This window comes from Serinus canaria, chromosome 2 (genome assembly GCF_022539315.1).
Source record: "Serinus canaria isolate serCan28SL12 chromosome 2, serCan2020, whole genome shotgun sequence".
Classification (NCBI taxonomy): Eukaryota; Metazoa; Chordata; class Aves; order Passeriformes; family Fringillidae; genus Serinus; species Serinus canaria.
Genome location: NC_066315.1, coordinates 29664881 through 29688814, shown reverse-complemented (window position 1 = coordinate 29688814; position 23934 = coordinate 29664881). Strand labels below are relative to the sequence as shown.

Below are 23934 nucleotides of genomic sequence, written 5' to 3'. Positions count from 1 at the left end.
TCTTCTCAGTCTCTGCCAGCCACAAAAGGTTAATAAGATGTAAGCCAAAGTACTAAGAAGTCATCTCAAAAAATGCAATAATGTCATTAGTTTTTATTTTCCTTTCAACTCTAATAAAGTGTTGTATGTATTTCACACTATCTGGCCATCCCCTAAAGAACAGCCTTCAGCCTTGTGTTTAGCATTACTAAAATCTGGAGTAAGAGTGTCTTTCTTTTCTTTTCCTTCCCTCCAAATGTGCTTTAATTAGCAAAGTCTTCAAGCCTTGAGAAGAGATTTACTGCATGTCAGCGCATAAATTCATGTTATTTGAGTCCATAACACTTTCTCTGTTATTTCATAGCCATAATTTACCACATTCAAGCATCCTATTTGTTTTGCTAACTACTGATGCATATTGGCCAAACACATTTGCTGAGATCTCTGTTTAATGACAGGGTTCATGAGCAGAGCTGAGAGTTGGGAAGCTCTGGTGATCTGCAGCATCTGAAGACATTATACCCACAGAAAGCAGGACAGATCCTCAACATCTTTATCACACCCAATATGTCTCTGTTCCCTTAGCTGAGTAGTTTTCACTGCAAGAGCTAAGACAGCAGTTAAAGCCTCACACCTTGACCACAGTAAACCAAATTAGAACTGGCTACCTGGCAATCACTTTGGAAGGTCAGAAGTGACTGTACTTAATGCCAGCTGCACTGCCCCCTTATGAAGATATGATCTGCACAAATTATTCTGCTCCCACTGCCTCCTCTTTTGCACTCCTGTAACAATGCTTTATTTCATGTGAGGAGAAATAGCTCTCCATCCAAACTGACATGGACTTACTGACTGGCATAAGGTCTTTGTCACTTTTCAAGGTAAATCAAGTTTCTGAGCTTTAGACTCAGATCTTGAGACTGAATGGGTGTACAAGTAATATCCCAGTATATACTGGAAATTCCTACATTTATTTAACACTGCAGTGTTATGTTTCCTGAATACTGCCATATGTCTTAAAAAAGATGCAAGCTGATTATACTTTCTGTGCATAGAGAAGTATGTGAAAAAATGTTTGTTTTCCATATGCAAGAACTCTATGAACTGTTTTTCTCCAAATGCCTTCAGAGTTCCATGACCACATGTGAAAATGTTTCCTGTCATCCCTTCATGTTTCCTATAAAAATCCAGTATGCTACCACAAATGTCAAGAATGAGGCCATATAGTTTCAATTACTTGTTTCAAGAAGATGCCTTTTCAATCACAACTCTGTACTTAAAGGGCAGCTCCTTGGGTCACATTACACGTCAAGAGGCAGACTTCATGATTATTGAAATTTTCTGTATGTGTAAGGCCTCAGAAGGCAGGGAAAACCACACTGCCTACATAAAAGAGCATTTCATTGTGAGGATTACTTCAGATACATAGGTTACCACTGAGAGGATTGAAGTCTGGATGAGAATATCCCTGTACTGGACAGTTTATTTCCTTTTGATATGTATCACTGTGGCTAGAGCTCCATGGATCTGCCTTTACACTGTGCCAATGCTCCCAGCTGAGTCAAGGGAAGATTAACAGATGTGAATTCTTCATGGACAAAGGCAGCACCTTCTAAATCCAATGTAGTATCAAGGACTAAGAAGAATTTAGGATGAGGCTGTTGTTTTCTGTGATTTTGCTAAGAACTTAAAGAAAATGTAAGCAGCAGGCCCTGTAGATGGCCATGTACATGCACTTTTACTTGTTTAGTTTCTTCCCTTTCAATCTAAAAAGCTCATTCTTGGAGCCAGAAGGGTCTGGAAGGCATGCATCACATTAGAAACATGAGACACCAGTGTGGTAGAGCTAAGAAAGCTTGCTGAGGTACACCATATAAACCAAATCTGCCAGGCAGACATGGATTTGTATTACTTAACCTCTGTTAGCTCATTAATTGAAACTACCCCCTGAAAAACTGGGATAACACAGCCTGGCTACAGAGCTTGCTAGTGAGGTGGCTACAAAGGAAGGAAGGCTCCTTTTCCTGCCTGTAGGCTCTGACAGAACTGAGGGCATCCATGAACAAAGGCTCTCCTGCTTACTCAAAACTATATTCCCTGTAGACCCACAGTGGACTTCTCATTTGCTGAATAACCCCACAAGCAGAACCCTTTTGCCTGTTTCCAAAATCTCTTTCTCACCCTGCCTAAATGTAAGGTGTTTCTGTGAAGCTGAAATCTGCCCCACAGGAGCAGGTACAGACCTTCTCCTGTAGGTTCCCTTGGAACTGCTCATTTGTTCACACAATGACCCAAACCAACAGCAGTACCAGGGATCTTCTCCACCTGTGAAGGGATGTGGGAGGGCTGACAGTAACCAATGGCATTAACAAATCAACTCAAACTTTAAATCCTTCTATTAAAATAATCCTTCCTTCTCTCATAATAATATTTTTTCTAGAGCCATGAAAAATGTTGCTTTTTGCATCACAGTACTGCCATAGTTCTGAAAAAGAAGTAATGTCTAGACATTTTTAGACAGACCTATAGATTCATTGTTAAAAAAAAAATTAGGGCACCTTGTGGTAAATGCAGTCTGGTTGATACAGGTAGTGGTTTGTAAGACTTCTCCTGCACATCCTGTTCTCTGAACCAAAGAAGAATGAAGCAAAGGTAGCTATAAAAACTTCAAACAAGTTAACTTTTTGTAGTAGGAAGTGTACTTCTACCTGGGGTGAGGCAAAACTGACTGCACACAGAACTTCCAGGCAGCACTCTTTTCCAGAGATTTCTGAAAAATACCTTGCCAGTTAATCTCCACCTCATTAATTCAAGGGATTTCTTCTCTCTTTGTCTTCTTATACTGTTCCTTACCTGCATTGTATGCTAGAAGCTCATCTTTTTATACAGTTTGTATTCAGACAATTGTTTTTATCACATCCATCAGTCACGAAAATACAAAGCAATCATTCAGGATGAAGTTTTCACATAATGAGGGACAAATTAAATTAATGAAACATTTCACATGGAAATCTACTATTACAGTTCATCTGTTACAATAAACAGTAATAGTGAAAATATTACTACTGTTTTTTTCAACTTTCCAGGAGTTTCCCTGAAACAGAACTACAACAAAATGTGCCGTAAAAACTCCCATGGACTTTACATCTCTGTGTCAGAACTGTTCAGTGAAAGCTCTGATGGTCATAACACTGACTGTGAAACAAAATTAGAACTGGAACTGATAGACACTATCATCATGACCCACAGTATTATGAATGTATTGCAATTTCCCAGGGGCATAAGCATACCAAAAATACCGTGACATCATAACAAATAAATGGGTATTTCCAAAATGATTTATGAAAGTGATAGTTCAAAAGCAGTGGAAAATGCAGTTCCTGAGACTCTTCATGAGCCTAGCCAAAAAGTATCACCACAGAGTCACAGAAAGGATAGCTCAGGCAAACATGGGGAAAATTATTCAAGCCAATATTACACAACAGAAGATATACTCACAGAAATTATAAAATATTGATTATTTGGTAAAATGTGACACGAATATTGAAAGATTTAATCAATTCCTTGGAAAGCAAACTATCCAAGTCACAAGGACAGAGATTCAAGAAGCATTTCCAGACGTCAGGGATAAGAAGCATGTGAAGCAAATGGTAAATATGATAAAATACCATGAAATATATTAGGCAAGTGAATGAAATAAGAGACTACAAGAAATCTACATAACTTTTTTGGTTTGCTTTTTTTTTAATTCATAGAAGCTGGTCGTAAGTAACCTACCTTGGATCTTTACTTTAAACGTAGAAAAGATGAAGCATTATCAAGATGTTCATGCATTTTTAAGATGTTATAGAGAAGACGCAGGAAAAAAAATTAATTTTGAAAGTGACATTCTCAATCATTTCTTGACTGATGCAAATTGCATAAGAACAGTAAGCAGAGGAGGTAGGCACCTTTCTTCAGTGATCATTATCAAAAAGAGGTTCACATGTCTGCGTTCACAGCCATAAAAGATATCATTTTATGTAGTAATCCTTTCAGACTGAGAATAAAAGAAAATATTCTCCCTCCTAGTCCTGCCCAGAGACAAAGGAGATGCAGAGCCTAATCTTCACCTGTTGTGCAATTGACTGCACCACCCATGCTTCCCTCAACCCACCAGCTTCTCCTGGTCTGGGTTATTCCTACAGTGTCATGTGATGGTGAATGTGTCAGTACTACATGTACTTCATCAATCACCACCTCATGGCCTCCTCCACAGCACCGGTGACCTCCCTGGTGCAGGATGAAACTCATACTGAAAGAGAGAGGACATGGGTAGAGACTGGGAAACAGGAACCTGGTCTGTGCTTTGGTGTTGTGGTATTGCAGGCATTTCTCAGTTGAGAGTGTTGTGCATGAAATGATGCGGCTGGGAGAGCATAAAGAACACTTGGATCCTTTTTGCACTCCACACTTCTCTTGTGTTCATTTTGGATAGGCCTGGAGAGATGGCTTGAATAACCTGAGTCAGGTTAACCTAAACCATCATTTTTGGAAATAATTACTGCACTTGGGGAGGAAATATTATTATTTATGCCTCCAGATCAGAGATATTACAGAATCACAGTATAAGCTAGGTTGGAAAAGAAATTTGAGATCTTTGAGTCCATCCTGTGACCCAACGTCACCTTACCAGCTAAACCATGGCACTGAGTTTAGCTTGTAAGCCTAAACTTCATCAAGGCTTTTTTTAAACACCTCCAGGGACAGTGACTCAACCATGTCCCTGGGCAGCCCATTCCAATGCTGAGCCACTCTTTCTGTGGAGAATTTTTTTTCTAATATCTAGCCTCATCTGGCCCTGGTGCAGCTTGAGGCTGTCTCCTCTCCTTCTGTCACTGGTTGCCTGGGAGAAGAGAACAACTCCCACCTGACTCCAGCCTCCTTTCAGACCCTGGCAGAGAGCAATAAGGTCCCCCTGAGCCTCCTTTCCTCCAGGATAAGCAGCCCTGGCTCTCTCAGCTGCTCTTTACATGGTAGTTGTGTTATTTCAACACTGTATTTAGGCACTGTGAGTTTGTTTCCTGAATTATTTAGGAGTCTCTGTGACAATCAGGTTATTAGCAGGGTATTGGCATCCTGGCAGAGAAGCACCATGCAATCTGAAATTTGGCTGGGGTATTTAACATTTTTGCTCTCTTCAAGACCTTCCACTATTTCTATTGCTCTACACCTCATGCAATATCTTTGTCCAAATGTTCCCCTGTTTATTTTTCCTTTATGTAATTTCTTGGTGGTTTTGAAAACACTCATTATTTGCTGTGTGTAATGATTAAGAAACAGATCAAGTTACATTATTGTCACAATTTCACAGACAAATAAATAAAATTCAGACACAAAGCTCACCAAAGACATTATGTGCAATATTTTCATAAAAAGCAAAATCTACTACTAGACAGTAGTGGACTGGATGAAAAAATGCCATGGGAGACCAGTAAAGCTGCAAAAATAAGCCAGCTGGTGATTTGTGGTAGTCTGAGATGACTAATTCCACATAGAATTCCTTTTTGTTTTCTTCATAATACCTAAATTTATACATTTTCAATAGCATTTCTTTCAGTACAGTTGGATTACTAGCTTCAATTATGCTTGCTGAGGGGATTTTTACAAGTTTTCTGTTCTTTGTTATGTTAAAAATGCTTTTGAGATTTACCTCTGGGATAAATTCTGATAGATATATATTTACAGTGATATATCTATATATTTATTTGTTTACTCACAAACTCATTTTCCATATGAGAAAACATGAGAATATCACAGGTATTTTTTAAGAGCTGCTTACAGATTATTCCATGGACAAAACAGAAAAACAGTTTGATTCTTCTCATACCCAAGAACTATTCATACCTTTAGGGCACGGTTGTGAAAAGAGAATGTTTGTGGATGTAATGTTGCTGACTTGAGCTTTAAATCTTTAATTGTGAACTGCTAAATCAAACTGAGAGATTGCCTCCAGGTCACTGCCTGGTTTTAATTGCACAGTTTTATTCTGTGGTTGTCCTGTTCTAACCATTTTTGCTTTTCCACTCAGTGCGTTTCTGTTGTTGTAGGGTGAGAAACTAGATATGCTTTGTTATGAGTATAATTTAATGTGGTTATATTTCTGGAGTGTCATGACATTCAAAAACAAAAAAACAAAAAAAAAAAAAAACCAAACTGCTGAACCTGGGATGAGCTAACAGACTGCAGTGGGGTAGTCTGGAGGCTGAGCAGCTTTAATAGCAGCTCTGGTGAAAAAGATTGGGGTCTTGCTTGGCAGTATGTTCTACATGAGCCAGAAGTGTGCTCTGGCAGGAAAAAAAGGCCAACAGCATCCTGGACTGAATTAATAAGAATCCTGCTACTGGTTATTCCCCTTTGCATGGCATTTATTAGACAACATATGTAAACCTGTATCCAGTTTTGTACCACCAATACATGAAAGATGAAGATAAACCTTATCGAGGGTATGTAGAAAGATTCTGCTGAGAGTCAGGAGCTGGAGCAACTGACCCATAAGGAAAACCGAGAGGATTTGGACTTGATTAGCTCAGGGAAGAGATGTGTTAGGAGGAAACTAACAGAAATTGTTGATGGGTTGGAAGAAGGAGGCACGATTTTAATTGGGGGAAGAAAATGTAAACTGGAACAGGGAAGATCCTGTCTGGATTCAAGGACAAAAGAAAAAGAAACTCTGAAGATAATTTAACATTTAATTAGGTTACCAAGAAAAGTAATGGAAACCCTTTCCTGGAAGGTTTTCAAGACCCAACTGGACAAAGTCCTGAACAATGTGATCTGAATTCAATGTTAAAACTGCCCTGAGCAGGACATTGGACTAAGGACCTCCCAAGGCCATTTCCAAATTGGATGTTTCTGTACTTAAACACCACTAAGAAATTTGGAGTAAGTTAGGAAACAGGAAACACATTTCTCTTTAAATAATTGAAGAAAACATTGATTTCTCTGTTTTAAAAAGCCTGCTTTGGAAAAAGTCAAAATACCATGACCTCACAGCCAAGAAAGAGAGTTGTATAAAGATGAGAGGAAGACAAACAGGCAAGAAATTGCTAGGCTTTAGAGCATCATCCTGTTACCCAAATGTAACTGTAGCTAATGTGGTCCCTGTGAAACGTGTTTGCTATGGTACAGGCACTAACTGATTTTTGCTGTTGCTGTCATGACTGTTGCCTTTGCTTCCTTTCTAATTTGGTGGATATTGCCAATCTAAAAGAATTCCCTTCAGTAAGAGCTCAGCTTTCTTCAGAGGGTCAGCTTTCTGTCCTTGAGGATAGTCTCATCCTGGTAGATGGTTGCTTCAGAGGCTCCTCCACCCTGCTCTCCCTCTGCCATCCACAACAGAAACATATGGGATAGATTTTCCCTGCACAGCTTTAGTACAGATGTCCACAGTGCACACTTCCATATCTGACCTGGTCAACCTCCATCAAAGTGCCTCATCATCAGGGGGAATACAAAATCATGAGATCTCTACAAACCTATTTTAGGCTTCTTTATTAAAAGCTATCTAACCAGAGTGCATTTGCCAGAGGGAAAATCCCCATGACATTTGCATCGTGCTCTTGTTGGAAGAGGGGTTTTCATCCCACCTGGAATAAAAATGAATGGTCATTTGTGCTGTGGCATCCATATCGCACTCCCATGCAATTTATGGCTACTGGCAAGCTAAGCTAGAATTAAATCTACATGCAAGAGAAGGGGAAAGTTTTTGTAAGCCACCAGCCTTCCCTCACATGGTCCAGGTCCCACTGATGATGGGCTCTGCCCATTACTCCTGCAGTAACAGCACACTGCAGACCTTGCTCAGCCTTTGATGTAGTTTGTGCTCGTATGACAAACAACAGATATTCTTTTTGACAAGTTTCCAAAAGTTCACTAATTTCCTTTTCATCATGGAAATGCAATGTGGTAGAAGCAGAGCAGAACCCCAGGGTTGTTGCAACCCTCACGGCACCACAAACCACGCTTCCTGGAAAACTGCACCAAAATCTTCCAGCCAAATACTACTTACAATATTTTACATATATATGCAACAATAACATATTTTTCAATAAATCAAGGGAAAAAGATGAAGTCACTGGAATCTCTAACATCATCCTTTGTGCGGCATCACCATCATAAATAACAAAGAACTGTCAGGTTACACCTGTCTACTGAGACACCTCACTAATTCAAGCAAAAGGTTATCCTTTATTCTGAAAAATAAAACAAACCAAACATGTGGGAATGTACCACAGCTGGAAGTTATTATGCAGGCCTTGGAAATGATTGTCAGGAGAATATCAGTTTAGCAAGTGTATGGTGATAGCTAGGGCATATAATGGATTCACTAAGGTTAGCTTCAGTATTGGTAACACAGAATTTTGTGTTTCAGATATCTAGATCCTTGGCCTTAAAATCTGTTAAGTAGGTTCTGGGGCTTTTTTTTTCTTTTTTTTTTTTTTGAGATCTAACATTTTGATGTTATTTTGATGTACGTGCTAAAGAAGAACACAGATATAATGAGAGCTTCCAAAGATGTGACTTGAAAGATATCTAAAGAAACTAACATCAGCTGATGGGAGCCAATCTCCTAGGGTGTCTTTATCTGGTACCTTCCATCCGGATCCCATCTGGCTTCTCCAGATGGTGACTCAGAGTAGACCTAATCCATATGTTTGCAGTCATCTCTGTTCCTCTCCATTGCCTGAAGAAGTGGCTTTAGGGAGACAACTACTTTATGCTGGGCATAGCCTGAGTGAATACTCCTAGAGAGGAAAATGCAAGATGTTCCAGTTTTCCCCACTGGCCTGAAGGCCAGCTTATCCACATCTTATAAAGATTGCATAAGATGGAAAAGGCACTCATACAGAAAATTCTTTCTTTCAAAGAGGCCATGACAGATATTTCTGCTCAAAGTTTGAGCCTCAGAAATTGGAAACAATTCTGGAAGAAAAAACATGTGGATGTCATAGGATAGATCATATTAAGATTTATCATTAGTAACCAGTACATTAAAAAAAAAAATCTGTAAAAGAGACAAATGTGACTCAAGGAGAAGTAAGACAACATATTGTCAGAGAGACAGCAGCTGCACAGGCCCATGTGTGGGACTGTATCTGCAACATAATGGTACACCTCTGTTCAGGAATTCTGAACTCCTGCCAGGATGGATGCAGAAAAGGACAACTAGATGTGGTAAAGGAAGAAACTCAAAATCCTTTCTTTGTTCCATCCAAAAGAAAGAAGATCAAGCTGAGATATGATTTCTCTGGAGACATACTTGAGAGCAAGAGAGACAGAGAGAGAAGCAACATTTAGGGCAATGCTGGCAAAAGAACACTTGATCAGAAGTTGCAAAGTGTAAGCTCAGGCTAGTTAAATCAGAGCTTCTCCAAAGGAGTCAGTTTCAAAGGCAGGCCTGAGAAAGAAGAATGGCAAAATTCCTGAGTCATTTTTATGCCTATATAAGCAGGATATTATGCTGTGGCTGCCTCCAGGAGTGGAGGACAGAACTCGATGACTCAGTTCCATGTTTCTGTCTGTCTCCTATTAATCCTTGGCTTTATAAAAGCAACAGCAAGAAAATACTGTAGCTAGAAGCTATCTGAAGCTAAAATTTTTTCTGCATCAATTATGTGGGCTATAAATGTAACAACAAAATAGCAAAAGGTTATGGTTGGCCAGGCTAAAAATATATTTCACACTAAAAACAAACTGTTACTCAGTGGAAGCCATATTGTGATAATTACAGTTTTTAATGGCCATGTAGATAAAGAAAAGCAAGACCTTGGATACCTGTCAGCATTTCAAGATAGTCCCATGTATTTTTACATCTTTGCCACCTCCATCTTTGCCACTCAAAGCAAAATTTTTTTCAGTTAGGTGATGCTAACTTCACCCTGCTTCTCAGATGTGAATTGTTGAAAGAGGAGACCATAGCAAGCCATAAAGTTTTTGTTTGCTTTCTGCTTTATAAATATTATTGCTCAAGTTTTCAGAATATACTAAGTACATAAATAAATATATAATACTGAATATGAAAAAATATCTGTCTGGACTGCTGTGAATGAGCTCAGCTTCAGAAGAATGGCTGAGCACGACTGAAGGGGTTAGTGCAGGCACCTCAGGCTGCAGCTCTACGAGCTGCTCAGGTGAAAAGTTCTGGATTGAGATGGCCAAAGCTGAAGCTTTGCTGTGGCTGCAGCAGCATGGTCTGCTCAGTCAGTGAGGAATGATCTGCGAGAGTCCCTTTTTAGCAACTGGCTGAGGGGGGTAAACATTACTGCAGCATGACATGTCCACATCAGAAGAGAGGGTTGTCTGGCTTCTTCAGGAGAAGTCTGCCTGGACACTTGCCAAACACCTCAGTCCCATATTCTCTGATCCAGCAGAGACACTCAAGAACATGCCTAACTTTAAGCATATGAGTGGCCCTATGGACATCAATGGGGTTGCTAATGTGCCTAAAGTGAAATATGTATCGAGTGCTGTGCTGGAATGGGACCAAGGACTCAGAAGCTTGCAGGATCAAGGTTTGGCCAAAGAACAGAGAGTACAAAGGGAGACACAAGCTGAGAGATACCGAGTTGCTCTCATGCCCTCTTGCGTCAGTCCTTCAAGGAAGCAAGCCCTGGAATAAACCCCTTAATGCAGTAAAAGAAATACCTGTGCAGTAAGCCAAAACACAGCAACTCATTTTGCAGGACACAATGCCTTTTACTTTTTAGATGGCATTACATTTTAAAGCAGATATTATGATGTCACTGCAGGAAAACATTGCAAAAACATTGCAGGAACAGGATTTCTTTCAACAGAGGCCTGGTTGACTCACTCCCACAGCTGCAGCAAAGTAGTCCAATGTGTTTCTGGAGAGCATTCTTGCTTGTGAAGTCTTTATTGGGACACTCTGACTGCAGGGAAATGCAGCCGCTTTTCATTTCTTGTGGCAGTCAGAAAGTTTCATTGAATATTTCTGAGCTCTCAATCTCTTCCAAAACACATGCTGAATTTCCTGGCTCTCTTCCTTAAAATCTGGTCTGGGTTTCTACCCCTGTCACCTCTCAAATTACTTGCTGAGCACATATATTTTTAAAAAAAAATACTTTTTCAAAATTGATTTTAATTTTTTTTCAAACTTTGTGAATTTTTATGTGCACTCATTTTTATGTTTAAATTATCTGTATTCTGAATGTATCGCTAGAATACGGCAAAGCTGAAACAGAAAGATTTGTTATTTTGCTATTAGTAATGCAATACTGCCAACTAGAGGCGCTGGTAATGATCAAATTTTTGTCATGGACCACATGGATAAAATTCAATGGATTGCATACCTAGAAATATTAAAAAATCATATTTGCACTAGAGGAATCCCACCCAAGTCCTTAAACTACAGTCGTAGTTACATATAATTTCCTTCAGTACGTCATTTATTGAATCCAAGCACCACATCACATCATCCAGAAACTAATGAAATCAAGTCAGATAGCAAATTACTTTGGGTTCCTCAAAGAGATATGGATATACTTTTAACAGCTTTTGGAATACCTCCACAATAGGAAATCTTTAACACCTCCACAAGATATTTCAAGTATTTTAAAAAATGAAAATTTTAACTTTCAAAGCAAACTAAATTGTAGCTATTTTCTCAACTCATAATTTAAATAAGGCTTCATAATTTATTATTTCTAAAGAAATCATAGTCTATTCAGGCGGTCAAAACCACAATTTTTGTATAGGTTTTCAGATCTGTAAGATGGCATACACTTTGAGGATGGTATTTGTTCACAGCTGAAGGAGCAATATTGAAAATAGAGAAAACATGTCCTTGACCAGAAAGCTCAGCTACTGCCTGTCCCATGTGGTCTCCTGACGTGTCTGTGGCTGCTAATTCCCCGTGTGAGAGGGGCCAGAGCAGATCTGTGGGTGTTTGCGCTCCAGCACAGAGCGGGGCTGCCTGGGCTGCCCCTCCTCCTCCCTGCCCTGCCCGTGATGGTCAGGCACAGCAGCCCAAGCTGGGCACTGCATGCAGCAAGAGGGAGCTGGAATGGAGAAGGACAGAGACCTTCTGCAGGTCCTCATGCCAGCCCAGGTCCAGCAAAGCCTTGGGGAAAGAGCCAGAGGCATGGAGTGTGCTGTACCCCTCTTCTGGGCTGCACCAGCAGCTTGGGATACCAGAGGGGCTTCCCAGGCTTCCACTGGCATGGCTAGAACCACACTGTAAGAGAAAGATCTGCTGGTAGAAGAGAAAGAAGAGAAAGTCCTGCCTGCCAGGGCTCTCACAGCATTAAATAAACAGTCCAGAACAGTTTGTACTTTTGGACTGAAGGAAGGAGCCAACAACATCTAGAGCTGGTTTCCTTTATTTACCAAAACACATTTATTCTGTAAATCTCAGCAAAATCCATGAAAAATAATAAATTACTTTTTTCCACTTACAGTCTTCAAAGCTTTGTATCTATAAAAAGTTCTGGGAAACCCGAGAAGCCTAGAGGGCAGGAAAATAATCTTGTTGAGAAGTGGGAGCCAATAGAGAGTAGTGACTCACGGAGGCACAGAGCAGCAGAGCAGCTGGAAGTGAGGTGTCAATGAAGCCTGGAACCAAGTTTTCCAGGGGCTGTACCACAGGGCAATTTAGAATGGAGGGGCCAGCTTCCAAAAAATGCAGAGACAACCTTGGAGGGGTTGGAGGTGACAGTACTGGAAGAACTTGAAGGCTTAGAAGTGAAAACATGGACATTGGCCTAGGAAGCAGAGAACATTGTTTGCAGCCTTTACAAACCAGTGCAAAAAGTAATTCAGTAAATGCTTTCCCAGTTATATTATTATGCTTATGTTCCATAACAATGTCTTTACAGGAATACAAAGCTAAAAAGGTGCCATGGTGGAGCGAAAGCAAACAACTGGCATGCAGATAACACCGGAGTAGTTTGTTCACTTAAGCAGTACCTAGAGCTCTGTTTTTAGGGAAGAGGGTGGGGAGAAAGTACATTTGCTGTGAATCAGCTTCTAGGACCAGAAGAATTACTTCCACAATTATGACTATTTTGAAAGACACACACACAGAAACAAACCGCCATGTCATATCTAGATTTCTTTAAGTTACTTTATTGAAATGATCCAGAAATTGATTTTTGGCTGTCAGTCAAAACATAAGCCCAATGGACATTTGCAGGGTTTTTCCACTTATTCCTTTTACTGTTTGGCAGTGAAAGCTAATGCTCAGGACTCTAAGCCCCAAGAGTAGTTCTCTGCTCTGGTACCATGTGCTAACTTGAATGTGCACTGGGATGCAGTCTCAGTCCTCACCAAATACCAGTGCTAGGAGCCAGAAGTACCTCCCATCCATGAAAATATGTGTTCTGCAAAGTTTTCCCATATTGTTTACTGTAAATTTGTTTGGGCATTTGTGGTAGTGCATGTCCCCGCCCCAGGCCACACTATGACCTCTCTTTGTGATCTCCTAATTAATTTTGTATTGATTTGCAGAGGCACATTGATCACGTGTAAAAGTCTTTGGCAGAATTGCCAACAGAGGTTGCAGGAATGGTGCTGAATTGCAGATGTCACAGGAGCTGTGATCTCACCCCTTGCTCACACAGGAGCTAAGGCAGAGTTGGGCAGAGTAAGAACTTCATTAGTAACCTCATTTGTGCAGCATTCTGCAAAGCAAAATTTAAAATTCAGCCTCACCTTTCATAACTAGGCTACACATATGAATACTTACCTAGATCTGCTGCTGCATGACTCAGACAAAAGCAGCAGCTTGAGATTCCAAAGGCCAATTATTCTGCAACATCTTTCTCTCTCTAGAAGTCTGTCTTTGACACATACTTTGTTGTTGCCTTATTCTGCCCTACTTTTAGATAGTTATTACATTTCCTAATTTTGACTTAGATATAACTGTGTATACACAGTTAGCCCACAGCTGTATCTCCAAAACGAATCTTTAAAGTGGAGGAGAAAAATGGAAAGACTTTCCACCACCATGACCTTGGAGACTAAGCTGGCTGAGCTCAATGAGTGGGAGCACACTGGTTCAATGAGGAGTGCAGAAGCATGTGCTCAACATTGCAGAGATTGAATTGAATATTTGGCTGGTAGCTGCTGCTGCACAGGTCACTGGTTTGGCTGCCAGGCAGCACAGACTGTGCCTGGGATGGAGCTCTGCCTTCACACTCCATTCATATGTGGATGCTGAACAGAAGAAATCAAGGACAGGCAGCTGATCAGATCCACTTAGCAAGCAGGGACTGAATAGGAATACTGAAGGCATCCAGCTTAGTTTCACAAATTATTACAGTCGTTTTCTTTCATCATTAAACCTTAACAACATCTTGTTGACCAGGGCAGCCAATCTCTCTAGCAAAATTGACAAAGGCTGAAATTCTGACCTTCAAATATAGAGACAAATTGCTGAACATGATCCTACTAAAGGGAATTCTCAGGTAGCTCAGCACTAATTTCAGTCTATTTGATTGACTGTCTACCTCTTTACACCTTACAATAATAAACCTGTGCCATGAAAAACACAATACCTCAGAACTTAAGAACACAGTATCTCAAAATTATTTCCATAATTTTGGAAAAATTCAATATTTCTAAGAACAGTAACCATACAGTCCATATAAACAAAAACACAGGAGAAGAAGAAGCAAAAGAGGATTGCTTCTGATTCTCCTGCAAAAGCTATTCAAGGAGGAGGAAAAAGGTGATCCAGTTCATTCCTTCTTTATGCAAAGGTAATGAATAAAGGACTTTGCTTGTATTCAAGTTCAGTAAAATTGTATCAAGCATCATGTCCAAAAAAACAAATATTTTAAAACTACAACTCCCAGGAGCAATAATCAGGTAGCTTAAACCATAGTTTTTAAATAAATAATTTTATTTTCCTCTCAAAAAAAGAAGAGAGTTTGTTTTATTAGTTAATTACACTTCTCTACACAAAGTAACCCTTGTGTCTTCCTATTAGGTTCATTCCTATCTTCAAGCACCAGTGAACTCTGCCATTCTCTGGGAACAAAAGCACCTCCAGTTCCAGCTTTCATTGGTGGTTTCTTTTTTCACTGGACATAAGCCAGACTCAAACTATTCGAGGGGGTGTTAGCAGACACACACAAACCACTATTTATTTCCAGTCCTCATACAAGACACCTGATACAAGCTAAGATGAAGAGAAATGCAAGGATTCAGTGTATAAGCATGGGAACTTGCAAGAGAGAAAGTTGGAGGCAAGGCAGAAAAGCAAGGGGGAGGGTGGAAACACATCATTTTGGTTTTCAGCTGAAAGGTCCCTCTCATTTTTTCCCAGGTGAATGTGCTGTTGCTGCTACACAGAGCAGGGCAGCTCAGGTGTTCTGTACTTAAATCTCTGATTTTTAACTAACAAATTCCAGGAAAAGGACCTTCAATCAGGAGAATTGGTCGCTGCTGGTGAGCAACTATTTCTCATTCTTAACTCTCCTTTAGTAAAGTAACAAGGTTTTGTTCACAAATGCCTTACAAGCCTAGTTATACAAAAAGACAAGTGACAGATGCATAGACATTAGCTAGCAAATGTTTGTTCTGGCAAGGAATTGAAGGCAACCTATGGGATGTTGGCTGTCCTTTTTTTATCTGAATCAATTAAATAATATTGGAATATGCAGCGTCAAAATATGGAATATTAAATTTAAACTGCCTCCACTTGCAGTTCCAAAGCCCTCTTAATTTTCAATAGGATAATCTATTATTAAGATTCAGATGATTTTACCTGTGATTTAAAGAGATTTGATTTTTTTATTAATACATTGTGAAAGACTACTTCTTACTAAAAAATTAATTTTTTTTTCCTAGCTTTTTCATATTTTAATGTACAACTTCTTCTCCAGCCACCTGAATAGAATTAATTTCTCTAATTGAGATTACCAGGTATTAGAAATGGAGCTTTAATTTGTTCTAAAGACATTTAACTGCTAACAGTGATTCTGTGATGTGAAGAGATCCATTAAACAGTGCTTTTCATGCCTCTTCGTCCTAAAGTGTACAAAGCATTTTCTTTTGCCAATGCTCAGGGTTGCAGTTCCATACTAACATTAATTTTAAATGCAATTTTCTTCATCAGTACAGGCACAAATGTCTTGGGGGATATTATTTTTTTTGGGTGGGGCAGGGGTGGAGGGTTGTTGTTATTATTGTTCATTTGGTTTGGGGTTATTTTATTCAAGTTAAAGTAATTTCTCAGTGGGGCATCCTGGTAGCTCCTAAAGCTCAACCTCTGAAAACTGGAATCTCCAGTAAGATGACTGAGTGGTATCCTGACTACATGCATTACATTTTTTAACTCAGTTGAAACCATCTGAAACCTACCTGAGTATCAGATCTTTAATGCCTAGCAGTGATTGTACTGGAATAAAGTAAACTTATCAATTAAAAACAATTTGGCTTTGTAATGCTTTTTCTCAACTCCTGCTTTTGTTCTCTGACTTTTATCAAGGTAAGAAGTTACTGAATTTCTTATAATGATCTTGGTGAGGAAGAAAATACTGAACCAGCCAGAAACACAGATGAATTGTTTTATTCAGAAGGAGTTGAGCTGAAATTCAGTGTTAAATATGCAACAAAGAATGAGAATTTTTTTAAGTGGAGATTTAAATAATTACCACAATTTCAACATTTTGGATGGATTGGACAATTTAAAGAGTATTGTACTTGTGGCAAACTCCTGCCAATCTTCCTACTTAATTAAGAAGGATATCATGATACATCTTTTGACAAAAAGCTCTAGTGCAAAAAGAAATAAAAATCCCATGCTTTTAAGTATCACTGAAATTAAAAAACCTGGAGCAGTGTCTTGAAATTGCTGTGATCCAGTATTACAACATTGTACTAGTTCATGAGAATCACATGAGAACAGCACCCTGCAGCCTCATTTTGACTGCTGAAAGAAGCATTGCACAGTAAAATTAAGCATCTCCAGTTTGCATTTTCCTCCCAAAGGGAAGCATTTCTAGAAAAAAAACAGAAGTGTCTCTGAAGAACAGATTGTTAGGATGCCACTAACATAGTGACAAATCCATGTGACTGAAGCTGCTTCTTTGTTTTCCAGTTTCCTGGAAGGGAAATAATGCTCCATTCTACACTGGCCTTGTCCCTCCTGCTAATTGCAGTCACTTCCAACCTTGCAATGGCAATTAAAAAGGAAAAACGAGCACCTCAGACACTGTCCAGAGGTATTGTCTGTTCACTGAATGTAGTTACCTCCTCACCTCACCATATAGACCAGCAATTATGTTTATTTTGAATGTGCATTTATAGAATGTGTATCTATATACATGCACACACGTAAATATTTATAAAAATTCTATACATAGAAGGCACATAAACACTTACTGAGGTGTGTTTGCTTTAGTGCTAAGTAATGCTCTAATTAATATATTTATTAATTATTTAATAAATAATTATTCACATCACATTCTCATTTCACATCATTTGACTCCATCAGTTTATTAAGTGTATGACTGAGGGTTTCATGTAACCTGAATATTTTATATAACTCATAGTGATCTAACAGAAACAATTAACTTAAACTGAGTCTCTCAAATCAAGATGTACATGTAGGACTATCAGTGAAAAAATATTCTTTCACAGACCATTTGAAATATGTGTTCTTACTGTAACATACCATAAGTTGCTATGGAACAAATTTTCTGCAGACTCATTTTTGTACACAGAACAGTTTGAAACAGTGCTGGGGTTTCCTGCATTACTTTTTTTTTTTTTTTTTTTTTTTTTCATCAGATATCCACTGCAAAGTGTGACTGTGTGGAATTCATTTCCCTATGGTGCATAGAACACCTGAATGTTAAATAAAGACCCTGTTTTAATTTATTTATATCTAATCAATCCTTAGAAATACAAGCAGAAAAATAGCTTAGCAAGGTCTTTTTCCCTTCCCCATCTTTCTCCTCCTTTTGGGACTATTCAACAACAAAAAAAACCCCTTTATCTCTCTTCCTAAATTCTTCTGCAGGCCATGCAGATCCCACAGGATCTGAGTTTTCCCTATCCTGGCAAAGTTGCACATCTCTCAGACATTCCATCTGAACCTAATTGCTCAGAGATCATTTGACAGAATCATGCACCACCTGGACAAGCCTAAGAGAAATTTCAAAACACTTTTTGCAAGCAGTGTCCCTGGGGAAAGGTTATTATCAATCTAGGACATGTTGCCTAGTTTGCCTAGATCAGGATTTATTTCTTCCCAGTAAGCCTAAATGGACAAAAAAAAAGATAACAAAATCTTTTACATTATGTCAGATTTGGAAAAAAAAACTCCAAAGAAAACCCCAAAAAAAAAGCAAAGTCCAAAGTAGTCATAGAAAACAGATGTAACTTTTCTAATTCTAATTTCAGGTCTATTGGGATGCCTTGAGCACTTTATCTGTAATTTTCACAGACCAAGGGGAAATGCTTAAATGTGCTGCAAAATGCCCCCAAATCACTGACTCCTGTGTGCAGTTGCCTGCATCAGGAGCTGACAGCAGCAAGGGTTGGGAAGGCAGCATGCCAGAGTCCCACCATCAGCCAGACAGACCTGTGTACTGAAAGAAGACATGATCTAGAAGCATCACAAGCAATTGTCCTGTGAGAAATCCAACAGCAAATCTGGGCTGGGCAAAGCAGTGTCCAGACAGCACAGAAGAAACAGAGCTTTAGCCTGGTCTAGGTCCAGAAATTGTTCCACAATTCCCATGAGATCTGTAGAACAATTGTCATGAATTGAGCCACACTGCCTAGGATACAGGGATCTACTATGCAAGGGCTGGCATCCTGGGGAGCTGAAGGCATAAAACCAAGCAGATAATCTGATTTTTGAGATCTGCATATCCCCAGCGATGGATGAGCTATGGAGCTGATCTTTGCTAGGATTTTGTTTCAGTGGAGATTTTTATTTAACCACCATTCCTTGTTTGAATTCTTTAATTGAATGAAGGGCAATTTCAGGGATTGAAGTTACTTTGGAGTTAAGTGTATATTCCAAGACTGTTCTAATGACATTCATATTAAAGCTGATCTTATTTGAGCTGTCATATTTTATTCTTCTCTCATTATATGCCAGGTTCTCTGTAATTCCCAGGGTTTACATGAAATAATGAGCAGACAATAAGAAGATAGAAAGGACTTGGGTGCTGATTTAGGGACCTCTGAGCATTTAGAAAGATAACTAACAAGTCTGTCAAAGGACTTGAATTGGATACACAACCAGCTGACGTTTTTGGGGGGGTTGGGCTGTTTGGTTGAGGTTTTTTAACCTTTTAGTGTATCTATCAGGAGACGTGAAATTAGCATATTCACAATGTTAGAGAACCTTCAAATAAAAATCCCAAATCTTATTTGCATACAAAAGTTAATACACATAAACAAAAAAGAAAAAAAATATTAAAAAATGTATTTGTTATGAGTTACTTGCCTGGCCAGCAGCTAGTCCTTTTGTTTTATTTCTAGGGTGGGGAGATGAAATTACATGGGTACAAACTTATGAAGAAGGGCTTTATCAAGCAAAGAAAAGGTAAGAGATTAAAAAGTAGCATGAAGACAAAGCTGTTACTCAGTCTTGCCAGAATACACAATAATGAGACAGAGCAAAGAAACACCATGAGAGCTGGTCTGCAGACCACCCAGTTAAATAAAACAGACTCTGTCTATAAACAAAGGGACTTCTGGAACTCTTATGACTCTGAAGTAACATCATGGGCCAATAATGAAATGCTGTCATTTTTCTGCCACAAAAGAGATATTGTCATTAAAATTATCAATCATAAATGGATACCACAATTTTTTAAACTACATCTATTGTTTTCATATCATGTACTTCTGATTACTTCCTTGAAATCTGTTACATTTACTCTTGCATGGTGATCTACTGCCTTTGATGTTTCCCCCAACACTTTATAAGTTGGAATATGTTCATGATATATTTTCTCACCATCTTGATAGAAATGGAAGTTCCAAGCTCAGTCTTCTCTGAGATTCAGCTGCAAATATACTTGAGAATTCACAGCAATACTTACTTAAATATCTTTTACAGCTCATTGTAGATCACAATAGTGTAGCATGAGCTATTGCTAAATTGAAGGCAAATTATTTGTAAAACAAAAGACAATTAACTTCATGTACCCTGTGTGAAAATGGTTAGAAATTAAAAACTCCTGATACTGAAAGCAGACCCAGCATTAATAACTGACCTACTGAACGGTAAATATAGTTTAAAAAATATGGGAGGAAATGCACAGAATTTGTTTATGTTTTGACATCAGAAATATAAAATTTTAACATTTTATCAAACTATTTACAGAAGATAAGTAATATGCTATATAGCTGTTCAAGAAACCTTAAAACACAAGAAACTTTACATGGAAAGTATTTGATGATAAACCCAATCTTATAAAATCTGTTTTATTCTAATTCATATACAGAATTTTTATTTTCTTAACCCTGGAGAAATTCACACTTAAGCAGCATTAAATACCTATTCAACCTGATTATTTACTACCTGGGAATGAAATTATGGTGGATCTGTTGATTCTTTCCTCTAGAGTCTCTAACTATAGGCAGCCTATTTAGACATAGAAACTCTGTTTCTCTATTTTTTTTTTTTTCTTTTATGAAGTGCTTATGCTCTTTTCCCTTGCTCAGAAATTTCTGTAATATTTTACAAAATGTTTATATGGTTTTACTGTGGGTTAACATAAGATTAAATGCAATTTGCCATTTTCAGTCTGCTAGTAAAATCATCCATCTGAATACATGTCCAATGACCTAACTACATCTTTTATTATTATTAATAAAGTAACAAGCCACTGATGGTAATTCATCATTTGGAAGACTGTCAATACTGCCAAGGTAATTTTGATTTTTTGTGTGTTAAAATCTTGTGAATATTTTTATAAGAAACTGAACCTATCTATATATTAACATTGCACTTACTGAAAATTATTCAGAAAAACAACTAAATGAAAAGTGAAAAATTTATTATCAATATTTACAAAAACTCCACTATGAAACTACACAATAATGAACATGAAAAATTCTCACTGCTATCCCAAATGCAGCACTCATTTTAAATTAAGAGGCACAGATTGGCTACTGACTCATTGAACAGATTTAATATTGTTTAGCTCTCCTGAAATGGTAACTAAAGAAGAAAGCAAGGATAGGGCTGCTGAAATTGATCTAACAAGAATTTTCTGAGAATAATGCACTTTTGTCAAGCCAAGACATTGTATCCACTGAGACAACAGGCTTCATAAATAACAGAAGAGAGCTTCCATTTTCATAGCCAGAGGTTGCACTGCCACAGGCCAAAAAGCCCCCAAAAGCAGTGATAGAGGCCTTAAGTGTCTCCTCAGGAATGTGAATCAGCAGAGACAGGAACAATGTGACCCAGTCTCTGGCCAGTGTGGTGCCCAAGCACAGACGGAAAGGCAGTGTTTGAGATGGATTTCAAAGTGATCCTGTCTTTTCTAGCACTGAAGAAAGCTTTCGCAGAAAATGAAGAAATACAGGAAATGGCCCAAAATAACTTCATTATGCTGAATCTCATGGTATGAAGGGTTTGGGGCGATTTGACTGGTATAGTTTCACGGTCCGTGTTTTCTCTTTCTTTGCCTTGTTTTTTCATGTCATTTTAGATAATATATCTGACATTTTAGTTATTTAAGTAGAGGTAATTGTGCATGTGTATTCACACATGAGTAGTACCTATCTGGTTTTGTCTTCTGGTACAAGGTTATTCACAGGTGGTACTATTCCAGCAAAATTTACAGAAACACTTCAACAATTAACCTTAATTTTCATACCAGCATGAAACCACAGATAAAAACCTGTCACCTGATGGACAATACGTGCCTCGAATCATGTTTGTAGGTATGTAAAATATTTATGTACCATCAAAGTTGTTATATTTGAATTATACCACTGTCGTCCTGTGGGGACATCAGAGTGATTCATTTGGCCAAAAGAAAATCTCTCTGCATCTGTTGTATACTTTGACTCTTGTAAACTTCCTCAGATTACAGATATATCCTGGAGGGTACTAATTTGGGCTTGAGAGCAGGACATTTAAAAGCCTGTTAAAATCTGGTCTTTTGCTCTCCGTGTTTCTTGCTAGTGCTGCAACAAGACAAAGTTTGCTGAAAAAGTCAAATATCTGACTGAATGTAGATGGCTATAAAGTGGACATCATCACAAAATAAATCAATAGTGGCATCTACGGATTTATCCCATTTTAAAGCTGACTTCTGGATTGGACCAAATTAATTATGCCCCAGAGTGTCTGTTCCTTCTCACATTTGCTGTACAGGGAGCCTGGAGTGACTCTGTGATGGCATTCAGAGTTCAGCCCACACTCAGACAAAGAGCAGTGTAGTTTCAGCAATCAGTAAATTAATAAACTTGTAAGGGTAACTGAGAGAAGAAATGCTCACAACAACTTATTCCCTCTCTGGGAACATTAGGAATCGGAAGATTTTAATTCTGAAGACTCTAGGAAAGTCATGCTATCTATTGCCATAGATGTAAACTCAGAACCTGTAAAACAGGATGTTTTCCTTTAAATATGAATGTGTAACCTAGCACCTAAAAACAGCTGTGTACTATAAAAATGAGCATTAGCTTTTGTTCAGGATTTCTCCAAGTAAAGAGCAGTTGTTGGGAACAGAGCGTAACGGCCCCGTAATTGCCGCACTGATGAAATCCCAAACAGGGCTGCCAAAGTAATGCCAAGCCATCATCGTCAGCTACTGTGGGAATGGAAGGCAGTGTTTAACCCAAACACTTTTTTCAGACCCATCTCTCACGGTAAGGGCTGATATCACAGGAAGATACTCCAACCGGCTTTACACTTACGAGCCGCAGGACATGATGTTCCGTAAGTGCCCCTTGGCCGTGTTACTTTGTATTTCACATTGTAAGCAGCCAGATACCCCCCATCCTGATCACTTGGGCTTGAGAATCCATTAGGATCTCAAAGTAAAGAATAAATTCCTTGTGAGAGCTTTTGCAATAAATTACAATGGTCTAACCTGTTCTAGCAAAACAAACACACGCATTGTCCCATTGAATTTATTGGGACTACTCAAGTAAGAAAAATTGAAAGATCATGGGTGAGAACCTTCAGGATCAAGATCTGAGCAGTTTTATGGAGAATGGTGAAAGTTACTATGCTCAAACGTATCTGACTGTACGATGTAAACAGCCAGTGGTGGGAGGGAATCAGTAAAAAATGCAGGTGGTTGTGTCCTACCCCTTACAGCCATACATCAGAAAGGAATGTGATTTTTCAGGCTGAGCCAGTTCTTACTCTATGCCATCTATTTGACACCAATGCAGTATCTCACCACAAATACACACTTCACATCTGATTACCACCTTGCTGTTGAGAAATGGGCAGTTGAAAGGATTCTTGTCAAATCCCTTAAATTAAACATTTTGATTAATGAAATTTTTTGCTTTCTGTTTTAGAAACAACAATCTCTAAAATAAATGTGTGACCATAAATCAATTTCATTGTGAAAAATTTACTAAATCCAACTAGGTGGGGATTTTTTAATTGTACCAATGTACTTCTAATACATTTTCACAGTTCTTATTTATTTTTCTTTCAGTAATAGAGAACATGAAGAAAGCACTACGCCTCATTCAGACAGAACTGTAACCAGTAAGAGTGAAATGACCATAACCTCTGCGAGGTGAAGCTGCACCTCTCTGTCTCTACTTGCAAGCTGAACTTTTACCAAGCAGATTTGGTGTATCAGATCTCATAAGAAATGTATATGTACAACTTGGAGAACAAAAATAGAAAGACTAAAGCACCCATTTGGAAAATATGAGGAGAAATATATAAAACACTTTGAAATTAATTATCTAAATAACTGAAAATTCTGGTTTTAAGTGCAG

The 23934-nt window shown here is 38.5% G+C and overlaps 1 protein-coding gene across 1 annotated transcript; it reads left to right on the top strand.

Moving 5' to 3' along the window:
* Positions 1 to 17101: 17101 nt before the first annotated feature.
* On the top strand, positions 17102 to 23692 carry AGR3 (anterior gradient 3, protein disulphide isomerase family member). The gene is made up of 7 exons (XM_009086024.4): positions 17102 to 17207; positions 19483 to 19546; positions 20828 to 20880; positions 21505 to 21581; positions 21840 to 21903; positions 22823 to 22906; positions 23643 to 23692. Exons 1-7 carry the CDS (start codon positions 17102 to 17104, stop codon positions 23690 to 23692), a joined length of 498 nt encoding a protein of 165 aa, XP_009084272.1.
* Positions 23693 to 23934: the final 242 nt, after the last annotated feature.